The 15,985-nt window shown below is 47.5% G+C and overlaps 1 protein-coding gene across 7 annotated transcripts in view; it reads right to left on the bottom strand.

The window, feature by feature from the left end:
• Nucleotides 1-15,985, bottom strand: part of MYOCD (myocardin) — a 263,589-nt gene that overhangs the window by 107,362 nt on the left and 140,242 nt on the right. For 5 of the 7 annotated variants that reach the window (XM_072881172.1, XM_072881173.1, XM_072881177.1 and 2 more), the window contains exon 2: nucleotides 9,023-9,252. In XM_072881172.1, coding sequence (XP_072737273.1) covers nucleotides 9,023-9,176 — 154 coding nt within the window. In that variant the 5' untranslated portion in view covers nucleotides 9,177-9,252. Of the gene's footprint in view, nucleotides 1-9,022; nucleotides 9,253-15,985 lie in introns of those variants that run through there. The other 2 variants (XM_072881179.1, XM_072881182.1) reach the window with 1 other exon arrangement.

Here is a 15,985-nt window from a genome sequence, read left to right as displayed (position 1 = left end):
GGTCTATGGGTCCGGCTGCACTGTCAGCACACAAGCCCTGACCAAGCAGTGGCGTAGATCATGCTTTCCAGGCATGGGCGCCTTCATTGCCTCCTCCCAGCCCCAGAGCAGCCAGCATCCCCACCCTGACTGCTCAGACCTCTCCTCTGGGCTTTGCAAGAGAGTGAAACACTGCAGTGGAAGTGCATATAAAGCCCTGGTCCATCCCCTCTGCAGGAAGCTGGAGGCCAGCCCCAGTTCACCCCAGATACTGGCTCACACTGGTGAGGGTGGACGTGGCTCCTTGAGGAGCCTGGCACCCTGTGGCAGTGCCCTCCCAGCTGCTCGAGGAAGCCCCACACCTGGGACCCAACCCTGGTCCACACGGGGAGCCCTTGGTTTGAGTCCACCCACCCTTCCCATGGCAGGGGCCAGTTCCCAGGCCTTTCACCCTGGGCTGCCTCTACTGATGACAATTTCCACGAAGTTAGTTAAAAAAAGAACTTGTGCTGTACCATGGAGAATGTCATGAGGATTATGTGGTGCTGTGTGGTTTCTGTGCCGTTCCTCTGTAAATTGTGCAGAGGTCAGACAGCTCTGAGTGAAGTGCCTGTGGGGTTCACACATGCACACGTGTATGTCCGCACTCACAAACACTTGCGTACACAGACACGCAGATACAACTTACATACTTGCTTTCCTTGTTGTCTCTTAATTTAAAAAGTCATTCAGAGTGAAAATATGTTTCCTCTTTGTGAATGGACAAATCTAACACAGATGGTGCATTAACTGGAAACATCTTTTGTTCCAGTATGTTCATATATTCTTTCTGTTCAAGGACAGAAGGCACCATTTATGATCATCTCTTCAATGTTCCTGATCTTTACAACTTGGTGATCTCCTACTAAAAGCTGTAACAAATCATCACGTCTTCGTCTCTTACCAATACTACAAAAGCACAGGTTTAAAGGCTATCAGTGTCAGCAGTGAGGCATCAGTTATAACTTGCTGATGTGGAGCAAGGCTGTCTTTGCGTTTGACTGTAATGAAGTCTATAGTACTTTGTGCCTCCTGTGACAGCCTTCTGTGACTCCTTTGGGCTTGCTGCTCACCAGCTGAGAGCACTGAGGCAACTGACTGTGAAACAAGGGTCAGAGAAACTTTCCCAGATGTTTGTTCATGAATGTGTAATTTCCTTTTACATAAGAACGGATCTTTTGGAAGGAACCAGTGCGTCCCAGCTGAAAGATTTGAAGTGCTGGAGATTGCAATAAGTCCCTAGGTAAGCTGGCCTAATAGACAAATTACCCTGAAGAACTATTTAAGCCTCATTTCTTAGTCAATTTTTCTATTAGGCCAGCTTACCTAGGGACTTATTGCAATAGGTGTCTTTCACTACCATTCCCTGTTAGATTCTTCACTTGGGTATGTGCATACTTGCTTGTTATGATGTTGTGGATATTCTCATTACCTCCAGAAATACCTAATTCTTTCCAGAATCCTCCTGATTTTTTGGTGTCAGTGAGCTCAACATGCTACTGAGTCCTGCAAGATAAACACACATGTAGCAAACACAGTGTTATTCTTCAAGAGGATGTTTTCTTTTTGTGATTTCAGGGCTATCAGGTTTTATACCACAGATCACAGTTTCAAAAATGTTTCATATGTTCAGATGTCACTCACATGTCATTCATCAGGCTTGATCATTAATTAAGAAATGTGTCCTAGATTGAACTTTACCCTTGACTAGTTAGCTCTCAAAATTAGCTCCAAAAAGAGGAAGCTAAGTGCAACCTGACTGCAGGTGCTCTGAGCAACAGCCTCAAGAATGTGCAAATCATGAAAGCAACACAGAAACAACCACAAATGTAAACGAGATGAAACACAAATGCAAACTCTGCATGGAGACACCAGTGCTCTTTCCCCAGTGCAGCAGGGAGAGGAAAGCTTATAATCACTGACACACTGTTTATTTAATTACAGGCATGGTTACAAGGGAAGGACAACAGGCAGAGCCTGGATACTGAGTGCTAAAGCTGTTCTGACAGTGGAGTGAGGAGACCCAGTCTCCTGGGGGCTCAGTCCTGCTGGGTGCTGAGCAATGGTCCTGACCAGTGGGGCACTCAGCCCCACCCCAAGAATGGACTCGTTGAAGATAATGGTGCCTCAGCACTACTGTGTTTTGCAGCACCAAGACTGCGATAAGCAGCAGGATGGGGTCACTCATGGAAGCATCGCAGGACCTGGTTCAAAGCACATGGAGATGGAACAACAAGAAGGATCATGACACATGGCTATTCCCATTTTGGTTTGTTTTCTGAAAGAGGAAACAAAGCAGCAGCTTAGAGTCATAATGAGATTAAAATTGTTCTTAGAAACATCTCAAAAGATGCCTGAAAAAGAAATGGGAGTGACTCACACGTAGCCCCACTGTGAGAGGTGGTGAAGGTGATTTCACAGAGTTGGGCATAGCCTTGTTTTTGGGTAGAGACCAGTCAGCTGGGCAGGGACACCATGGGACCAAGAGCAGGTTTAGTCAAGGGATGGGGAGAGGGGAACTGACTCCAGTCTCCCAGCCACCATCCTCACTCTGCACGTAATGTCCCCATCCAGCAGAGAAGCGAACCCCATCCGGGGAGCATGGCCAGGGCACCACACATGCAGCGGGTTTGTGTGCTGTGAACTTGGGACTTGACACATGAGAAAATGAGACTCGAGGTGATTCTCAGGCTACCAGGCAGGTGGCTGCAGGAGGCAAAGGCCAGCCTGCCTGTGAGATGAGTTCTCTGCAGGGTGGGCCATTTCTATCTGAATGCATCCCAGTGTGTTAGAAACTGGGAGAAAACAGTTCTGTGGTGTAGCCCCCTCGACAAGCTAGTTCCTTTACCTTGCAAACTGCAGCTAGCAAGGGCCAGGAGCCAAAAGAAATGCTGATCATGAGGTGTCATGAAATGTTTGCCATGACTTTATCCTTAAAATAACCTCTGTAGACATTTTGCTTAGCAAAGAAAGGTCCTACCCAACCTCTCGGTGCACAAAGCAACAAAGACCCCCAAGGAGGAATGACGGGTCACTCAATGAACTCCTATTAAAATGATAACTAAACTCCAGATGGCCAGCAGGGAATGGAGTGGGACATGACTGGCTGGGTCCAAGGCAGGGTCTTCATCCTCTGCCACCTCCGCTTTGATCGCTCAGCCAGACTGTGAACTTGTGAGAGGTTTGAAACACACAGGCAAGTGGGTTCTCCCCAGCTGTCTTAAAGAAAAAAATAGATCCTAGGAAACAAATGAACCTCTCAGTGCCTTAATAGAAAAGTGATGTGTGTGGTGCTTGTGCAAGTGAGATGCAACTCAGAGCTCTGTTATGGAAATTTTGCTCTGTGACAAATATGTTATGAATGACTTGCCTTGAAAACATGCCAACATGTAGGTACTGCTATCACAACATTCGATGACTTTAACTTACTGTGAACGTTCTTGCGATAAATCATGGAAAACCTTGCTTGTGCTATCTTTAGTCACTGCAATGTTTCACTCTCACAAGTCACTCACAGCTCTAAAAATACAGTTTATATCATTGGATTCCTGGAATTCTTTTAGTTCTTACATTCTGATTTAAGTGGCATTAAAGCTGGGCTGCGCAGTTCAAGGCTGCAGGCTGATATTTCATTGCGGATTAGATATCACCTGGGTTCAATACAATGTTTGTAATATTTATTTGATTTGGATCCAAAGGTAGTTTGGAAAATCTTCCTGTAGATACACCTCTTACCTGGCTATGTGGAACAAGGGCTAGATTTTGTTTGGGACTAGATAGTGATTTAATAACCATTCCAATATAGATTTAAACTGAAACACATGCTCACCACAAGAACTGAGTGGAGACTATGTGGGGTTTTCTCCCCAAAACCTGTAGGTGTCTTGCCTCTTCTGGCCTATGCACTGTGATGTTGTGATGAATTCTAGGTCAGACATCTTTCTCTCTCTTTTTTTTTTTTGTTTCTCTTACATGTCTTTCATAGTAGTTATTGATTTAGAAACACCAAGAGCAAGAAAGTCTTGACCTCCCACCAGCCTTTCTGGATTTGATTACCAGCTCACCAATGGCTGATAGTTTGAGCAGAATTTAATGCTTTCTAATTTTCCTTGATAGGGACTACGAAGCACGTTACTTCTTTTTATCCCAACTGGCAGCTCAACAAAGCCCAGCAATAAAAAGCTCCATTTGTGTAATAAGCCATTGTACAATCTACTACTTATGAACATGGGCCCTGAAAATGTGCAACTTTTCTTCACATTACATTAAATGCAAACCAGATGGGCACTTGAAAATCCTCCCCTTTGTTGCAGGGGGCTAAAGGAGCTGATGGTCAGAAGGTCTATTTCACTACACAAATAAACAGAAGAGTTTAACTGCATTATTTTCCAAAATCAGCGATGGAAAACCTATGTGGAAACATTATGAGCAGTCAGCAAACGTGCTGCTGAACTGGAGTAGACACAAGGGGAACTCTTCAGCTCTCCTAACCACAGTAGTCAGCTAGTGGCCTCTGGCCATGTGCCTGCGGACTAGATCCATCACCTGCAGTGGGAGCTCTGACACCCACACTACTCACACTTGGTAGACAAATGGGTAAAATGAATATCTTCTCTAAAGGGTGTCTTGGTCAGAGCTGGTCATCTAAACTCCGATAGTCACTGGGGAGAAATGGGACCCTCCAGAGGGGACTGAACCCATCCTGAGCAGAGTTTCTGAGGTAGAGAAACCTCATCAGATCAGACAGGATGTCTCACTTAGATAACTCCATAAGTGAAATACATTTCACTCTCAGAGTCTTAGGGCAGGGAACAATGCATCATAGCTTTGAGCCAGCGACTTTGCTATCTCTGGACTGTACCAGAGGATGCCTAACTCCTCACACATTGAGCACATGTACTGAGACAGTTTTTGAGGAGCTGTTTGATAGTAAGTAGCTCCTGCATGTCCTCTGACCCATTTTCTTGTGATTGTCGGTGTTATCATGAAATTCTTTCTGAAATCCACCTGGCCAAATTGGCAGTGGGAGAGATGCGTGGCTAAAGTCATCCACAGAGCCTGCATCCTCACTGCCTTCCCCACTTCTGAGAAGCTGTGCAGAGAAATCATTATCTTCAGTCACATAGGGAATGAGCAGGGTAAGGGCAGTCTTGATGCAAGCCAGAGAAGACAAGCAAAATGTTGTACAGCTGTTCCCATGGCACAGTTGCCACAGATAAAATACAGGTGTGCAGCATGACGGGATGGGGTGAGATGGGATGGAATGGGGTGGGACGGAAGCTGTTACCAGCTGAAGAAAATGATCCTGGGAGTATTGATGCTTCAGAGTGTTACCACTGGCCCTGGTGTCAACATCTGGGAGGGTTTCAGATGGACCTGGGAGGGAAAAGCAGCTTATGGATCCTAAGGATGCTTAAGGTGCTGTCAGGAACTCCTATCCAATGAGCAGGCAACTCAGTTTATTACAAAGACACAAGGTGTTGAAGAGAGCATGTTTGTTTTCCTTGGCTCAGTAATTAGACCCCATGTGGAGGGGGTTGCCCTGTAGACCCCTCTCTGACCCCAAACTAGGGGTCAGAGAGCACTGAGCCTGTGGATGACCGAGCCTGTGAAGGATGCACATACTAAGCACCTCTGGAGCAGGGTGTGATGACCTTTGGTACCTGCACAATGGGGCTTTGCTTCACACTGTGCAGTGCAGACACTGTCCCTCATCATCCCCAGGATGAAGGCTCCAGCACCCTAGGGGAGGTGGCTGCTGGGGACCCCAGTGCTCTGCAGGGGCCCATGTGCCCACTGCATCATGACTTATCTTATTGCTTTTTGAACCTGCCTTTGTGTGCAACCAAACCAACTCTGGGAGTAATAGAGGTGTGGGCAGAACATTGTGTGTCCTCACTCTGAGAGATGCCATGCATTGACCTTGTGACTCAACAGTCTCACTACATGGACAGGTGAAATGGGCTGGGTAGAGCACTGATTGAGAGGGTGAAGTCACCATGTTGAGCTCAAAGTGCCTGTCTCTGGCAAGAAGTGCAAGAGCCCATGGGTCCAGTACCCAGTCAAGGTGCATGCACAATGGGTAGGGTGGGAGGTCTAGGCAGATCTCATCTCTAAACCCAGTATCACTAGTGACTTTAGGAAGACCCACAGCCATATTTGCCTTAGGCTCTTCCAAGGTAACAGTTCACAGCTCTGCCCAGTTCAGGCTACTGTGGACCAAAACTTAGGAGGAGAAGATGTCACTGGGTGTATAAACACCATGGGCTGTGGGATTGGGCCCAGTCATGGTAAAAGGGCAGCCTGACAGTGGACCATTCCAGGGGCAGAAAAGGGTCAGGGGTTGGGGGTACAGCTAAGCAGGCAGATGTCAGAATTCCTCCTTGTTGTAGAGGTAACAGTCTCCATTTTCCTGGACCTATGCATCCAGTCCTGGGTTTTTGTAGGTCCTGCCAAATGGGCTTTCTGCTTGCTCAAAGGTGATTTATTTTTACAAATTTAAATGAAATCCCCTCAGCCATTTTTGAGTAATACTAGAGTTAAAAAGACTATTTTCCTATTTAAAAATATTCTAGCTAGACTGTTTTTATTAAATCAAAGTTAAGTCAAATAAAGACTGCAGTTTGAAAGTTCAGACTCAGGCAGGAGCTTGTTCTCTCTGAGGAGTTGTGTCCTTGACAGATGGGTGTCTGTCCCAACGCCCACCAAACCACCACAGATCACTAGCCGGCAGCTGGAAGGAGCATGGGGTGGGGGCCAGATCCTGCCTGGCTGAGGTGTGCACACCCTGTACCCTCAGGAGATGGGATCCAACAGGGCAGGAGGAGGGCGGGGGGGTGGGTCACACACCTTGCACTTGCTTCTCCTTCCATGCCCTGGCAGATCCCTAAAGAAAACAGATGGGACTTTCATCCCTTTCACCGAACTCATTCCCAGGCATTGTCTCCTTCAGTGGCATAATCTTGAATGGTGGGTCCCTGCTCCCTCCTGCTGCTCTCCCCTGTGTATTTGTGGGGTGAGGGATGAGGGTGGGAGTGGTGAATACACCTGTACGGGTGCCCTTCATGGGGGTGGGATACGAGGAGACATTGACATCTTGCTTTTTCCCCATGGCAATCCCAACTACTGACTCTCCACCCTGCAGTGTGGGGATGGGGTAGAAGGTCCCTGCTATGACAACCCAACAAATGGCACTGAGTGGGACAGGGAGGCTCTGCCCTGGGCAGGGACAAATCTGTTTCAGGGCTCTGCAGCATCCTGCAGGGTGAAGGGAGGTGACTGCTGTGTACTGCTGTGGAGGGTAGTCTGTGGGGCTGCAGGATGTTCCCCTCCCTCTTTGCTCCCCGGGCTCTTGTCAGGCTGCTCCACCAGCCCTGCAGGAGCTGTCACCCCAGAGAATGTGACATCAAAGGCAGGCCTGGGTGCCACACAACATGCATGACACTTGGTGGGCCCACCAGCTCCTGACATGATGTGAGATGAAGGGAGCTGGCTGTTCCCAAATCCGGATGGCGGGAAGAGCTGAGCCCCTATGCTGTCTAAATGTGCAAAAGAAAGAGAGAAGCAGCAAAAGGAGGAAAGCAAAGGGCTGGAGGGATGCCCAGACTGTAGGAGGCTCTTCTTGCTTAGAGACTCTGCAAACAGCCCAGCATAGAGGGGCTGCAGGGGTGAAGCCATGTCCTGGTGGGCCACCAAGCCGACAGCCCCGGGGGGCATGAGCCCCTGACACAGGGTCAGCTGCAAGGCAGATGCTCATGATGCTGCAGGGCTTAGTGCAGTCAATATCTGCATGTCTGCTGGTCATGCTGGGAGGCAGCTTTTGCCTATGGGCACCTGGAGATGTTTCTTTCTTTGCCTTCCCATAACAAAAAACATGGGGGAAAATGGATGCAAAAAATAAGAATGTGAAAGCTACAGAGAAAATGTGATTTTTTTTACATCACCAAACAGTCTTCCCCTTTACAAGTCCACGTTTCCCATTGTTATATTATCTTAGGTATACTTCGATATCTGGGACTGTAAAAAAGAAGTGCCCTCACTGGTGTGACTTAGTCTATGGGCAGACTCTGGGCCTGGTTCTCTGCTGTGTTACTCCAATCCGACACCAGTACATTGCCATGATGACATCATTTGGATTATTTCTAATTTATAGTGATTGAGAAAAATTGGGTTCTGTACAATAATGCAAACAATCAAAGACGCAAAGCAAAAATAGTGCCTTTGAGCTACACTCTCACATTGCATGATATTTTGAGGACTTAATGTTGAAAGCCTTAGAGTGCACAAAAGTAATTTTCTTCATTTCATATATTATACAGTTGCCTGAAAGAAGTGGCAAACAACTCCTTAGCCTGAGCATGCTTTGCGCAGGCTGAATTGTGTTTTTTTCTGTCCATCAGCTTTCTACCAACAGATCTCCACTGAAACTCCGATCAATGTCTGCCAGCAAGACTAGTTTCTGGACCCATGACCAAAGAAACACAAATGACCCTTGCAGAGGCCCAGGCCAAATTCTACTCTCTATTATTTTGATCTGAAGCAATTTTGCTGAAGACAAGGTTATCTGAAGCATCCAATGCTCTGTGAGAGCAGAACAGGTCTATTGGTGCCTTTGCAAACAAAATACCCTCTCCGTTTCTTCTCCACTGATCAACTTCACATCACCTTAATTCACCCAGCAAATCTCATTACTACAGTCAGAACACCAGTCTCTTCCTAAGACCTTGAAATGCCACATTTCAGCCAAAATTATACCAAACACTTGGATCGCAAAGAACATGGTAACTGCCTCAAGTCTGACAACAGCATTTAAGGCCAACCAGGAAATACTGAGCTGAGGAGCCACTTCCATTAAATCTTAAAATGTTGCCATCAGAAACACCCTCAAAAGCACCACACATAAAAATAATGATGAGCCGCAAACCCAGCACGTATGAGAGATGCTAAACCAGCATTTATCCAGTCTCAATTCCCCTCTCTTGACACCACTGGGTGAGGAACTTACTGTTCTTCCGCTCCGCAAAGGGTGGTGGCTGGAGCTTGGTGCCATCTCTCACTTCACTGGCAGCCTTTTCTTTGGGTGCCTTTTCTTCTTCATTTCCACTTGGTGCACTTTTGTGGTCTGAGCGATCCTGTTTGATCACACCATTCATCACCATGCCTGAAGGGACTGGTCCAGATTCTTGCTGCTCCACCTTGGATGATCAGGTAGAGAAGCAGACACCAAAGTGACCTCTGGAAGAGAAGAGGAGCAGGTAAGGATGAAGTCCCCAACCAGCCCTTGGAACAGTGAACAAAGACTGGCATTTGTGAAACAATCAGACCACAGACAATTAATGACTCCATCTGTTCTTCTGTGTTAGAAAAATTGCAGGGGAAGACTTCAGGATTCCCCATTGCCTGCTTGACTCTGTTCACCTTCTCTGCTGGGTCAGCATCCTTGGCGGCTTTGCTGGAATAATTTCCATCCATAAACACAGAATATTTGCAGAAAGTGTTATGAAAAAACACAGTCATGGGGCACCCACATGAGAAAGCTCCTGAACTGTTAGAAATACAGAACAGATCTACAAATGAGAACAATCTTCCTTTATATAAGGCTCTGGTTTGCTGATCAAACTGAGTGACAGAAATAATTCCGCACAACAGAGAATAGGCTGCTAATTCCATGATACAGATAGCAGAAGATGAATAGCAAACACCAGCTAGCTTTTACACCAGGAAGTGTACAAACATCCTGCAAAGTAAAATACGCATGCAAAAACTTTTCTTTGATATCAAAGTTGTGGTTAGCACACATGGTAGAGTTAAAGCCTTTATGAAGAATTCGACCAGGTCAGGTGAAATTTTTTGAGAGTTTTTGAAGGATGAGAGGAGTTGTTTGTTTGTTTACCACACTGTTCTACTCCGAGGTTTATGTGAGATTTATGGTCAAAATATGTCAGGAAAACTCTCAGGAAGTTTTACAAATTCAGGTTGTGCTTCTACAAAACATCTGGTCAAGGAGGTATGTCCTTTGATGACACTCATATCTCACCAGAAACAGGGAGGGGAAGGACTCAGCTCACACCAATATACTTGTGGGATGCAGGTACATGACCCAGGAGGAGTTGCTGGTACTAAGCACAGCAGAAGAAAGCTGCAAGGACTGTTTCGACAAAGCATTGTCCAAAAAAAATCTCCAGATGGTAAGTGAAAGTGAATGCCTGTAAGAATCAGCACCAGCTCCTAATGAGTCCCATCAGGAAAGAGCTGAGGAGAGCTAAAAAAGGTCATTTGTAGAGAACAAGAATAGAAAAGTGCAAGATTGATTCAGTGATAAAATCTGATTTAATACAAAAAAAGTTACCAATTTACTGTATAAGGAAGTAAGAATAGTGCATTGTATACGATACCATCTCCTCCATGCTACATGTGCCAGGACTGTCTCACACCCCTCTTCCTACCCTGCACCAGCAGGGATTTTGCCATCTGCTTTCTCATCCCCATCCATCTCACCATCCACCCCCACCTGCCCTAACCATTCTCCCACGGCCGTGTCCCACTGGCAGCAGGTTATTTACTGCATCTGTCTGTCCTGCTTTACATTGCGTTTTGTTGCTGGGAGTGATTCCATGTAGGGTGCCCATGGGGTGGATGCACTGGTGAGAGAGGAGGTCCCAAGGGTACCTGTGTCACTTTGCAGGTGGGACATAAAACTGTCCCCATGTGCATCACCTGGGACAGACAGTGTCCATACCCAACCGTGCTGTCTGGGCTCTGAAACAAAATGCAGAACAATGCTTGATCCAAACTCAGTCCTTACTTGAGCAAAGCCCCACACCAGACCTTCCCTTCTGCTGTGTGCTTCCCACCACTGCCTTCTCTGCTTGCCTTTGTGGCCCTTTCCCCATCTCCTGTTCTCAACTATTCCTACCAAAGTCTGACATGCTGCCAGTACACATGGGAACAGCCCTGCACACATCCAGACAGGCCAGGGCTGTGTTATGTGCCACATCTTTGAACTGACAATCTCAGTTTCCACCTCTGCGTGAGCATTTTTAGCACCCTTGAGTGGCTTCTTGTCTTGTTTCTAGTGGTGCAACTGCTATGCAAGGCACCATCACCACTGTGATGGGCAACCAATCTGCTGCACAACCATCCACTAGTGGCTGTAGGGCTGCAGACCCACTTTGGCACAAGCAGCATTATCCCCTAAGCTCTCGATTTAATTCATGACTAACGTGGAACATGCAATAAGTGTTTACATTACTATTTTAAAATGTACATATTTTTTTAACTTTTAGAAGTTGCTGATATGATGCATCTTTCCAGTAGAAACAGTGGGTGATGACAGGACAATCCAGCAAACTGCATCTGCTTACAAAAATGAGACTTTGTTCAACTGAACACTAAATCTTTGATAAATTAGTCAGGGCTTTGGTGACGTACATGTTGAACCAATATGACAGTTTTATATGGATTATGATTATTAATGTTTTTGAAAAATAGAGAGTGTGAGCCAGACATCCAGTGCTGAAGCTGCAAGACCACCAGCAGAGGCAAGAGTCTTTCAGGAAGGCTTCTTACAGGCACTGTGTACAATCTTTTTGCACTCAGAGCATATGCAACATTTTAATTTGCAGTGAGTGTACTGGGGTCCTTACTGTCTGAGCCAGGAGGTCACGCTGCGACCCCGGAGACGCATGCTTTCACAACACACTCAAGTACTACTGGCTCAATGGTGTTTTTCTTCTGAAGTAAAATTTGGCCTCAAAACATTCGACATTGTTCACTCACTTCAGCCTGAACTGATTGTATTTACAAAGCTTAAGCACACTTTTGAGCCTCAGCGCACATCTCCCATCAACCACCACTGCCAACACATATCTGCAAGGCTATACACAGTACAGGCCATGTCCCATCTCTCTCTGCCTATAAATATTAAATTCATAAAGCTGGACTACCATGGTAGCTCATGGATACTTCCTTGTAAGACACTGGAGATCCTCTGGAGCAGATGCTTGGTTTACAAGCCTCCCTGCTTTCTGTTCAGAGAGCAATGTAGCATGGATGAGGATCAAATTTGCTTCCCCTTGGACATGCTTGCCCACCCATAAAGGCCCAGATGGGGCTTGGTTGTGTCTCTTTCCCAAGGACTTTGGCTCACACATACATCCAGGGTCTTCTGAGATCAGCCCCTGTCAATCTGGTCAGGGAAGAGGCACTACAACCACAACCTGCACAGCCAGATCTTTTTCTGTGGTAAGTCAGTGGTAAGGCAGACCCACAATGTCCAGATACTTCACCTCAAGTATGACTTTTCAGGAAAAGGCATGGGTTTCCTGGCTGATGCAACACCTGCATCTCACTGCCACTTCCCAGTGCTCTTCAGGCCAAAGCTGAGGGCATGGGAACCCAACTCTTCAGCTCTAGTGAAGAGGAGAAGAGGGAGAAAACACAAGGGGCATGAAGCCCCATGGTCCCTGAAGCCTGGAGCTGAGTGCTGAGCTTGTCACCGAGGGAGCCTGAGCCCTGTGTCAGCCCTGTGCTCCTGGGACACGAGCCAGGCTGGGTGGACTCTTCTCCTGACTGCCTCTGGGGCAGCCACTGGCCAGGAGAGGTACCCGAACACTTTTGGGTATGACCAAGTCATGCCACTCATGGCACCATCTCACATATTCCCTTCCTTGAGTTTGAGTCAGAGCAGCGTAGGGTGCTCACGCCTTCCTCAGTGACTGTCACCCCTTGTGCCCCTAATGCCTGCTGCTGCTGAGCTTGGGCCATGACATGGGCAGTTTGCATTGGCCCTGCCCTGCAGATTGACCACTCTGGGCAAACACCCTTGGGTGCTGCCTTACTCCCACTCCTGCTGTTGCAGGAGCAGCATGCCCAGACAGGCTGCCCCTCTCCCCTTACCCTGCTCCCCCATCTCCCAGGCAGCCAGTGCAGTGCCCACAGACACCACACACGTTTTTGAGTCTGTCCTGCTGGGGGAGATGTAGACTGAGGATTGTGCCAGCCTGCAGCCCCGGGAGGTCCTGTGCGCTGCCCAGATACTCAGAGATCTGCAGTCCTGCTCTCCAGGGATGAACATTTCTGCACACAGGGAGCAGGTTTGGAAACCAGAAATCAAGGCAAGTGCAGCACAGGCACATCCCTGCAGAGTGGCATGGACTGCGAGCATGGCTGCAGGTTCCCTGACCTCTCTTCGGGCTTCAGTGTGCCTCACCGTGCAGCCGAGGTAACTCACTGAGGAGATGGCCCCTGCGTGGGGGCAGCTTGGTGAGGGCAGCTCTGCCTTAAAGCTGTCAAGGGGCTGTGTGTCTGCTGTTCCCTCCAGCTTCTCCTTCCCTCTCTGCTGAGCCCTGGCTGTGTCCTTCTGCCACCTGGCAGCCCCCAGCCCACCACCAGCAACCTGCAGGTAGGGTCACAGCCAAAAACTGATGAGCATCAGGGATAAACCCTGAGTTATCACTGCCCTTATCCAGCCTGGGTGCTTGGTGCTACTTGGGCTTTGCAGAGATGCCATTGTGAAATCACCCAGCATTAACTGGAGGAAGAGCTAGAGCACACCGTCCACCCACATGCATGTCACCTGGGGCTCTGCAGGCTGCTCTGAGTTTGTTACAGCTGGGAGGAATCTGTTTTCCCACCCGGCAAAACTTTCTGTGACTTTTAGAATTTTATCCCAAATTGGCGTAGGAAGATATTGCAAAATAAACAAGAGAAATAAAGGGTAGCAGGTCACTCATAAGATTTCATTGGATAATTTGAAAATATTTTAATTTTTTATCACTTTTAATCTCTTCTTACGAAAAATTAACTAAATCATTGAAATTAAAAATTATTTTAAGAAGTGGGGAAAAACTTTAAATTTGTCTCCCTGAGAAACAGTTTTGGCTTCAGTAGCTCATCTTCCAACAAAAAAATTGTTTGGTTGGAAAATTCCTAAACTGAAAAGTTCACTGACCAGGTCTCAGCAATCCCTTTCCACATCTCAGGTCTCCATATGTCCAAGCAAATGCCTGGATAAAGCTTCTTTCTAGCTTTCCAGGAGTGAGCTTTGTGTCAAGGTGCACAGTAGAAATAGCATCTGCCAGTCACAGGAGCAAAACAAGACCCTTCTTGTGCCCTGCTCTGGGATCTAACATAGGGACAGACAATTCTTCCTCTGCTCAATGCCACTGCAGTCCTGCAAATACACCTTAGCAACCCAAAAGGAAAGGAAAAAAAGGAGATGGATAGTCTCTCATATTAAGCATGGAGGGTTCCAGGCTCGATCCTAGTGTCTGAGCAGAGGCCTCCAGCACCGTCTCAGATACCCCTGCTTGGCTGGCAGGTAGGATGCAGAGCCTATGGAAGCTGGACCTGAGGCATCTCCACAGGCTTGAGACACTCATGTTCAGGCACCTGGATCCTGCCTGTAGCCTGTATAGGATTAGGCACAGCACCCCAAAATGCACTTTGCTTCTAACCTTTAGAAATGGCTTGATGAATGACTCTTCCACAAGGCTGGCTCCTACTTCGGTTACGTGATGCAACTTTGATGGTCTGCACAGTTATTTCCTGCCCAGCATGGACCCATACATCTAATCTTCACCTTCCACCTTCTCACCTTTTCCCCTGTGCCACCTCCTGCATGCACCGAGATGGGAACAAGCATTTCTTACACTTCCTCAGATACAGGATTCATCTAGATCCTCCCCTGCTTTCCTGTTTGCTCTATTGGAGGTTGAAGTGGAAGTAAATACATTTAGCTCTAATGCATGTGCAGTGCCTCTTAAGCAATCGTGACCCACCATAAAACTTCAAATACCCAGAGAATAACCAGGAGAGAGATGTTCAGAGATGCAGTTCAGCCTTATCAAATTCTTTACGTGTTTGTTGTGGTGTGTTTGTATTCCTGGGCTTCTGCTTGCAGGAATGTTGCTGATAAAACTGTCTCACTAAACATGGACTTTGTGCATTTTAGCTGATGTTTACAGTGCTCAGACAGTAAGAGTATCTCTGGATTTCCATAGGCAAATGTCCCATGGAGATTTGCACTGTCTTGTTGCAGATGCTGACCAAACCCTGCTACGTAAAAGCTCCAGCAGGAATCCTGCCTTGTCCTCCTTAGAGCCATGTCTTGTTTGGCAAGGCAGAAGACAACTCTGACTACTTGCCCCTGCACCCAGAACAACAAGAGACCTTTGCTCCTCTGAGACCATCCTGCGGCTGCCAGGGAATGCACCACTGCTATTATCTCATTGTTTTCCTTGCAGATGATGTCCCCGTTAGATGATTCCTCTCACTGAACTCCCTCATGCCTCCTCAGGGATGCAGAAAGCCCCATCCTGTGATGATGCTGAGGGCAGCAGCATGGCGTGGAGCCCACAGGCTGTTTTCCACAGATCTGTGCATTCCTCCCATGCCCTGGAGAAGTGACCTGCTCACCACTTCAGCCTCCACACAAGGAGCTGTAAGTCAAGAGGAGTGCCTGGAAAGGCGGCCAGGGGACTTTCCCAGTGAACGGAAAACAAACCAAGGGAACCTGCCACAAGCCTGCATATCCCCCTCCACTGACAAGTTATTCCATGCAGCTTCTTGTGCAACCCCTCTGTGGGGCCAGTGCCAAGACCCAGTGAACAGAGCTGTGCAAACATGATGCCATGAAATCTTCACTCAAGGCAAACTCGCCTAGTATTTGGTCAGATTGTGATCCCCACGCTCAGCAAGGTTTGCCAACTGTTTGCACTCCCAGGGGTTTTAGGATAGTATCTCCTTCCCAGCCTCCAAATTCCCAGTGTTGATATCTGCTCCAAGCTGCCCAAAGGCCATGTAGCCTGAGATGGCAGCAAAGAGCCCAGTGATGGAAAGTGGCAGCTGTCTTCATCCAGGACAGCTCCTGGCCTTCAGCCTGGGGAGGATGATGAAAGATAGGGGCTGTTCTCAGGAGAGCATCTCAGCTCTGGCCTCAGACCCGTACCCTCGAGCTATTTTGGAA

Source organism: Ciconia boyciana, chromosome 16, assembly GCF_034638445.1.
Source record: "Ciconia boyciana chromosome 16, ASM3463844v1, whole genome shotgun sequence".
Taxonomy (NCBI): Eukaryota; Metazoa; Chordata; class Aves; order Ciconiiformes; family Ciconiidae; genus Ciconia; species Ciconia boyciana.
Note: the sequence above shows the minus strand (reverse complement) of the source record. Positions and strands in the feature narration are given on the sequence as shown.